General features: G+C 36.6%; 1 protein-coding gene across 1 annotated transcript in view; it reads left to right on the plus strand.

The window, feature by feature from the left end:
- The window catches only part of HECW2 (HECT, C2 and WW domain containing E3 ubiquitin protein ligase 2), a 211165-nt gene that overhangs the window by 133795 nt on the left and 68583 nt on the right, over nucleotides 1-8787 (plus strand). The window contains exons 15-16 of the mRNA XM_012641641.1: nucleotides 503-605; nucleotides 1939-2035. Coding sequence (XP_012497095.1) covers nucleotides 503-605; nucleotides 1939-2035 — 200 coding nt within the window. The remainder of the gene's footprint in view (nucleotides 1-502; nucleotides 606-1938; nucleotides 2036-8787) is intronic.

Consider the following 8787-nt stretch of genomic DNA (forward strand, 5'->3'; position numbering starts at 1 on the left):
TTAACTTAGAACCCCACACAAAGATTGCTGCTCTTCAGCCCCTCCTCTGCTGAGCCAGGGAATTCCCGAGCCTGTGTTGGCCAAAAGAAGGAACATCCTGGCACCGCCTCAATACATTTTGTAGCACTCAGTTCCTCCCTTTGATTGTATTGTCGCAGACTGTGTTCTGTCAGTGCAGAAGTTATTCGTGATCAAGAGGTCTACTGTTTAGCTGCTAAAGTCTTAATAACTATAAGCATATTGAACTACTTCTGTGCCACTTGTAAATAATCACTGCCCCAGCCCCGCTTAGGGATGTGGATGCCTCCACCCTTCCCCCATCCAGCCACTGAGCAAGGCTTTTGAGAGCCAAGAACCCTGCTTCAGCTTCACAGCTGGCGTCCGTTCTGCTTAGGCGGTACTTCACCATGCTCATGAAGTATTTTGAGCAACTTGGTTGGAAATGCTGATAGAGAGAACTCTGGCTCTTGGTGCAGAATATAAATGATGCTTGTGTTTGCAGGTAGGAGAGGATTCTCGACATGCAGGGCCACCAGTTCTTCCCAGGCCGTCCAGCACGTTCAATACAGTCAGTAGGCCACAGTACCAGGACATGGTTCCAGTGGGTATGTCACCCCTTTCCAGAAATTTGTATCTGTGCTTTCATGCTATACTATATACTATGCATACTGTGCTGATACTTCCCTGTTGTCAGCCTGCTACTTGTTGCCCTGTTTTGAGAAGTTGCATTATCCTTATGAAATTTATAACATCTTAGAGACTTGAGTCTCAAAGGGCTTCTGTCTTATAAAATTCTAGAGGATGAGATTTTTCTACTACTTCTCTACCTTTCCTGAGTAAAGGTATCATATTATTCAAGTTAAAGAAAAATAATTTCTTAAGGCGATATATTATGCAATATTATCAGTTAAGCATTTGGACAAACATATACTTAGTATATATTTAAGGCTTGATACAGAATTTAAGTGGTGCATGAATCTACAGTAGACTCACAAAATAAACAAGCAATGACAGCACATTCTTAAGGTTTTTTTGTAACAAATAGAAGGCAGCTAGAGCCTCCGAAAGAGTAAAATAAAAAGAAATGAATATGGACATATAGGCCTAAAAAAAACCCCGAGTTGTTTTTAAAATGATGAGACTGAAGTAGATCGGTGGAGCATCTGAGACAGGCGGAGTAGCCAGACTGGTGGGAGGCCGTACAGGCCCCCAGCTCCATCTTCAGTTATAGTAGCTCTCCATTTATCTGTTTTTGCTTTAAACATTTTTTCAAAAAAAAACAAAAAACTTTATCATGAAATGCAATGTAGACTAAAGAAGTTTGACAACCACTGGTTAACAAGAAATCTAGGGTCAAAGTCTAACAGTCTACTTAACATGTTTTATGCATAGGTGACAATGATGATTGTGTTGTAGCTGTTGGTATAGTCGGGTGGCTTAATGACATTTCCACATAGGGTTTGAGAATGGTTCGTGCTCTGCATTTTGGTCATAGCTGTTGATGACAACTATTGTATTTTGTCAACTCTGGTTCTGCCTCTTTACCTTGTAAGCAGACCGATACTTAATCAGAAGATGGTTTTGCATTTATAACTGTTGTAATTTCTGTGAGGTTGATTTTGGTAAGCTTAGAACTATCAAGATCTAGAACCTTGTTGGTGATTTCATCTTGCCATTTGGTAATAAATATGGCATATCAAATCAGTTTAATAAGAATTCTTAAGTAAGCCACACCCAACAGATCTAAGTACAGTCACCATATAGCAGGTTAGACACAAACTGGAATGTAATCATCTATAGTGGTGGTAACAGTGTATGTCTAAACTATGACTTTGAGTATAAGGAATATTAACCAGAAAAACAGATTTTAAAAAGTTTGGATTTCTATGCACAAAACTAATAACAGATTTTCAAAAAATTATCTTCTGATTTTTTCAGCTTACAATGACAAGATTGTTGCATTTCTGCGTCAACCCAATATCTTTGAAATTCTACAGGAGCGTCAACCTGATCTTACCAGGAATCACTCACTCAGGTAACCATAATATTGGTATTTGGTTCAGGTTGTGTAAGCCCAACCAGTAAATCTTAGTAATGCTGATAATTGTCTTGAAAATTCTTTCTTTCTGGCATTCTTTATAAAGGCATCTTGTGCACAGTTTATGTCTTCAGCAACAGGTCATCGTAGTGCTGGCTTTTCTTTATTAAGTATAAGAGTTGAATAAGATCAACCAAACAACCTAAAACCTTCTTTAAATAAGAAATATGTAAAAAGAAACAAAATTGTAAGCCGAGAGTGCGTCCTAGATGTGCAAATTATAATGAAAATAATATTAATAAGACATTAACTTTTTGAATGTAGCTTGAGTAAACAAAAGTAACAGAGTTTATTGGATTGAGATTTGTCCAGTCCTAGACTTGGTATTCACATTTTTCCATAATAAAAACAAAGTGGAACCTGAGTAGGGAATCTGATCCTCTCTACAGTCTAGCATTCCCCTACATGAACCCTCTCTTCTAAACAACTCTTCAATGTGTCATGCTTCAAGCCCAGTTTTACTTTCCTGAATACATGCTGTTCCTCTTCCCTGGCAAGCTTTTCTCTTCTCAGTTTGACAAGAAAGATTTTTCCTTTAAAATCTAGTGCAAGCTCCCCCTAGTTGAAATCTTTAAACTCCACTGTAGACTCTCACTCTCATGATCTAGCCTAGTAGTTCCCAATCTCACTGTGCTAGCCATCAGTGGGGATGGAAAAAGGAGAGTTTCTGCTGAAAATCTTACTTAACCCGAAGCCCAATTGGTCTATATGTCACCTTTACTGGTAGAAGTATATTTGCACAATGGTACCATCCTGGCCCACAGCAGTGACACTCAAATACTGATCCACTTTGTTATGCCAAACTGTTTTCATCAGAATCACCTGGGGAACTTTATAAAATACAAAATGCCAAATCTCACCTCCTCCAACTTCTCTCCCTTCTCTGAATTTAGACTCCCTATCCTCCCAGACACTTCCCAGAAATTTAATTCAAGAGATCTGGGATAGAGCCCAAGCATTAGTTGTTAAAAACCTCTCCATGTAATTCTGATGGCATGGCCAGGTGTAAATAACCTCTGGCCTAGACACTAATGTGATGATTAATTATGTAATCACATTGTCCTTTGTACTCTTGTAACTATTTGACTTTCATGCTATAATTTGACTTTTCAAGTCCTTATACTTTATTTTCCAATTATATTATAAGATCCTTGCAAATAGGGATCTTATCCAACTCATCATTATTTCTCCTGACTGCTCAAATATCTAGAATAGCACTTTGCATATAGCAAATGTAAATGCATATATATGTTAATACATATAGTTGATGATTTGAAAATAAATTACCAGATATTCTTATAATATTCTCAATGTCATGTCTTTAAAGTTTTCATTACCTTCTAAAGTTTTTAAAGGCTAAAAATTTCAAGTAGGACACTACAAACATTGCTTATACAGAAATCCTGGTTTCACATGGTTAATATCTAACTCAAGTGTTAGTGCTTTCCCCAACATAAGCATTCTGTTCTCAATCACACAAAAATTATAAAAATTATACAAGTGAGTATTTTGTATATTTGTTTATTATGGCATCCAATCAGTAATCCATGGTCCTCTAGAGAATCTTATGTAAGAAGTTTTAGTTAATAAGATTGCAGAATGAGCTCCTCAGTGGTCTAATTAGAAATTTTGGAGATTCTAGACCTCAAAGCAAGACAAATAAACAGACAAACAAAATAAATTCCTACTCTGTTGCTAATCACAAAGTAAGGAGAACTCTATTTTCTCTCTCTTCTATCACTTCCAGCCATCTCACTCACACAAACACACACACACACACACACACACACACTTCTGTTCCTCCTAATCTACCCGATCCCCCACAAAAAAGAACAAGAAAGAGGGAACTCAAGAAGTTTTTTGCTTTTTCTCTACACTCCACATTATTACTTAAAGCAATTAATGTATCTTTAAATCTCTACTATTAGATGATTTAATCTCCCTGAACAGAGCATCTATCATTATTTTTTAATGACTTGACAAAACCTTAGCAGATCTAACAGAGGGAGAAGCTGCAGGCCCCAGTTGGTAGCTTCCAGTTTTGTTTTTGTTTTCTTTCTGCTTTTTAGAGTCTTAAAAGTCTCTAAAGATTGTTGAAGATTTCTGTTTTTTAGTGATGGTATCCTCAGTTAAGCGCAGTCGTTCTTCTAACATAGCTCTCACGTGATAATCTATCATTAAGAAATTATTTGATAGGCTTTGAGATACGTTTCCATCTATTTACACTTTTTAAAAACTCTTTACAGAATTTGACCGTGGGAAGCAGATGCAGCCATGACAAGCAGAAGAAAGCAGGGACTTAAATCAATGAGATAATGCCATTTCTCTTACCCAGAGTGTGTGTCATACTGTACTTTCATTTTTTTTAAAGTTTTTGGTAGTTAAGCATTTTGCTTATCGTAACATTAAAAAGGGGAAGTTTGTATATCTAAGAGAACATTCTGTTTCACTTAGTTAAAAACTGCATTGTAAAGAGCATTCCCACAAATACAGGGACGGTGAACCAGCTGAGGTTCTTTAATCTCTGACTTCAGTGATATTTTTGGTAACAGATTTATGCATGATACAGAGCCACTGGGGAATCTGTGTGCCGAAAGTAACCGTGGACCTTACATTCATACCTGGAGCAAGAGTTCCCAATACCCACATAGCTCCACATGCGTTCTTCTTCACCCACGGCACAGCCACTTGAAAGAAATATTCCTTCTTATTTTTCTCTCACTGTAATGAGGAAATAAGTTGTAGCCCTTGGAAGATTCAAGCAAATACACCTCTTTACTTTGTGTTTTTCTTGTTTTGCTTGTGATTCCTCATAAACCAGAGGATAGCAAGCAGTGTATTTAGTTTGTATCTGTATACGGCTTTCTCTTTTTTGGGACTCCGCTTGTGTATCTTTTCCTGCAGAGTGGCTGTGGTTGCCTGTGCAGTGGGATGTGGCTTCCACTTTCAACTGCTGCGTTTAAATCGCTGCTCCCTATAACTTCATCTGTCGTGTGAATGTGAATGGTACCAAGTTGGTGCCCTTTTTTTTATTTTGTCTTTAATCTCAAAAGAGATTTATTTCCCTGGTTAGAAAAATGCAAATCTGTCAAATGGGTTCTGTCGCCATTGGATTATTTTATCCCACTGCTGGTTCTTATTGAAAGACAGTAATCATACTAAGATGCTTGTGTGTTGTATCATTAAAATAAAAGCTGAAATAAAATATTCTAACACTTTATTCAAGTATAAGTATACTCATTAAAAAACAACCTTTTAATAACTTTTTATGGATGAATATAACACATATAAATTCAATAAAATTTTTAGTATTGGTGTTTGTACAGCATGTGTGATGAGAAAGGCTATGAACCTGAGTTAAGAGTTGAGAATTTCCCCACTTCTGTGGTTATCATGTCCGGCCAGTAAATCTGTTCCCTACTAGCCCAGCTTTCCTCACGCACCAATGGTCATCACTTTGGGCACCAGGTGGATTCCTTCCGGGGTGCTTCTTATAACAATTTTCTTGCCATGAGGACATGATCTGTGATGCTTTTTTCATTCTGGGTAAATCAGACCATTCCATGTTTTATGTTACTGGTAAATCAATAATTTGGAAGTCAGGAAATTGTGGGCCACAAAAGGCAAGTCGATATGTGTCTCAGGATTCATGAGACCAGAAGCAAGTGTAGACTTGGACCTTCTGTTTCTTTCCATCATCCTATTTTAAGAGCCCTGGAGCTTTGTTATACTCTAATTTTACTCTTAATTCTTTTATTTTAAAAATAATTGCCCATTTTTAAATTATCAAACAATACAGTATTTTATGAAATAAAAAGTTAAAGTGTCGAAAGTTGGCTTATATAAAATAAACCCCAGAGTTCAAAATTTCTAACCTATTTGCTATCCAACTTTGTGGCAAATGAATTTTTCTACATTTAATATTATGCTGGAAATGTTAATCTCAGTTAACATCTCAATTACTTGGTCAAAATAGCATGAATTTGCTTCTGCTAATCCTTGTGCATTTTCCTGTTAAGACTTGCCTAGCTCTCTCCCTTAGTCCTCTTCTAATTTGCTTACTGCTCACTCAGATGGCTGGACCAACATGGCAAGCTTCTGATCTTTGCCGTACCAAATTAATAACAGAAAATTTAGGCTGGGACTATTATTTGTCTATGGACCATGTACATAGGGATAATAACTGAATCCTTTAAGACACCTGATTACAATAATTTATTGACACTATACAGTAATGGTGGGTCCTGGGAAGTCCTAATAGAAGGCTCTGTCTCTCATTGGGAGGTCAGCAGCAATAGCTCTTAGAAAATAGTTGAGTATAGATCTTAAGAGTTCAGGTTTGGATCAGAGAGAACTAGGTTTGAATTCTGGCTCTACAGTTTACTCACCAGGTGACTGAATGAGACATCTAACAGCCTCCAAGTTGTTAGCCTCATCTGTAAAATGGGGATAGGAATTTCTAACTTGCAGAGTCCTTTTGAAGATTAAATGAGATAATGTGTGTAAAGCACTTGGTACTGTGTAAGCATAGTAAGCATACAATAAACTTAAGTTAATCTTATATTAGTAGTCTGCCCTTCACTCCTTTATTATATCACGATGACTCAGTTTAAAGTAATTTGCTCTCAAACTTACTGTAATTCTGTAAACCACTGTCCCTGAGATTGATACACATATAAATGGAATCATGTGATTCTGTGGATATGATTAAAATGCAACTGGTGTCCTTTGATTCCATGATTTAAGTTCTGTGTAAAGGGCTTTTTAGTGTTATTCTCACATTGTTTCCACAGGGAACTTTACTCCAAAATCTTTTACACATATGCAATGAAATCAGCCTTGACTATTCTATGGCTAGACAGAGGACTGAGCCTTCTGGCTCAAGGTTCAGCAGAAATTACTGAAGGCAAAAATAGCAGGGCAATGTCATTGAGATACCATTTCAGAAGCCATCCAAAGGTACACTAAAAGATCTTCCCAAGAAGCTAATTATCTTGTTGGTCTAATGAGAGGCTTGGGACTTCGTTCTTTAGGACAGGAAGGAACACAGATTCTTAGAACCTGCAAAAGGAATAATTGTTATTCATGTTTTATTTGAATAGCTGTGCTAAATTATAGATTTATATGGGCTTTTGACATATTCATCATGCCTATGTCTAATTTTCACATTTTCCATGCATGGAATCTCATACCTATTAACGTTAGAACAACTGAACAAACACCTAAGGTTAAAAAGGCCCAAAGCAAAAACTCTAATAGCCAAAATTAGTTTAGATTCTTTTTAAAGTATCAAACCCAGGTATTTGTTAAATGTTTTGCCGTAAATATAGTTCCCTACGATAACTTTGAAAGATTCCCCAAATCATAAATACATTCATCTGCTGGATATTTCTCCAAAATATGTTTTCTTGCTAATAAATGGTTCAATCGTGGTTTTCAAACCATTTTCTCATACAAGGAATAACCATGTTTTAGATATATCTGTTTCACTGTTGATTTTTGCTATATTCTGTTCCATTTATCAAGAAGACAGTTCAGTAAAATATCATCCTTCATCAGTAGCTCATTAGACATGGACTCTCTGTGGACCAAAGCAAAATATCAGTATTGAATCCAGTCCCAGTGCCTACCCCAAACCCACAAGAATAATAAATCCATCTCTAAAATCATAGAGAGCAATGAATTATTTATGATAGCACAAAATGGTTTTTAATGAAATTTTATTTTTAACATGTATTTAAACAAACTGCCTAGTTATTAGTGAATCAGAAGCATTTCTTACAAAGCAAACAAAAATAAGCATCTCTTCTGTGTTAATAATTTGTTGGCAAGTTGATTTAGAACAACTTGCCGACAACAGTAGCAGAAAACGGAGTGGGTCACCAGAAATCTCGTTTGGCTCTCTTTTCAATAGATCATACTGTCTGTTGAAAAAGACATAAATAATTATGGGGCCTATCTAATAATATACTGAATAGTTTAAAATTATTGAGTGCTTACCATATAGCAGCCTTCAGGCTGAGCATTTCATTTACGTTCTATAATCATGCTTATTTTAAGAAGCAGCAGCAAGCAAAGAGAGTTCAATGGGTCTCTAAGTTCTTACCATGGATATAATTTATATCCATTTATGGCAAATTTTGCCCCTAATCATGTTGCTAATTTATTTCACTTTTACATGGCCATAAGAATCGCATGGCTATAGTGGACTTAAATTTCCAAATCTAACCTATATAAGGGGAGATCAAAAGAAAAGTTAAACTTCCTCCTGCTTGGTTCTATGTGTCAAGGCAGACAGTGCCCTATGAGTGTAAAAAAGAGTGTGCATGATCAGTGCTGATTTTCCTTTCTTGACATTATACCATTAGGGAAGTCAAGGGTACTTCTCTAGAACTGCCTGAAGATAGTTTTTAAAAACGATGTATTTGTGAATGTGCTGCTGAACAGTATCTACAGGAACCCGGATGTGCAGAGTCTGTAATCTAGAGTTCTGCGGTTGAGAGTATTGCTGCTTCGGGTTTTTCTGAACACGTGCCTTTCTTTAACTTCACCAAAATGTTGAGTGGTTTCAGTGAGAATGTTTTCTGTGGGAATTCAATCTTGAGACTGTTCATTGTCCTCAAATGATCTTCTGCTAGTGTTGCTCTTCTGGGGTGATTCTGTGCCCTGGAGGAAGTGGTTGCAAAGGC

Source organism: Propithecus coquereli, unplaced genomic scaffold (genome assembly GCF_000956105.1).
Source record: "Propithecus coquereli isolate 6110/MARCELLA unplaced genomic scaffold, Pcoq_1.0 Scaffold167, whole genome shotgun sequence".
In the NCBI taxonomy this organism is placed as follows: Eukaryota; Metazoa; Chordata; class Mammalia; order Primates; family Indriidae; genus Propithecus; species Propithecus coquereli.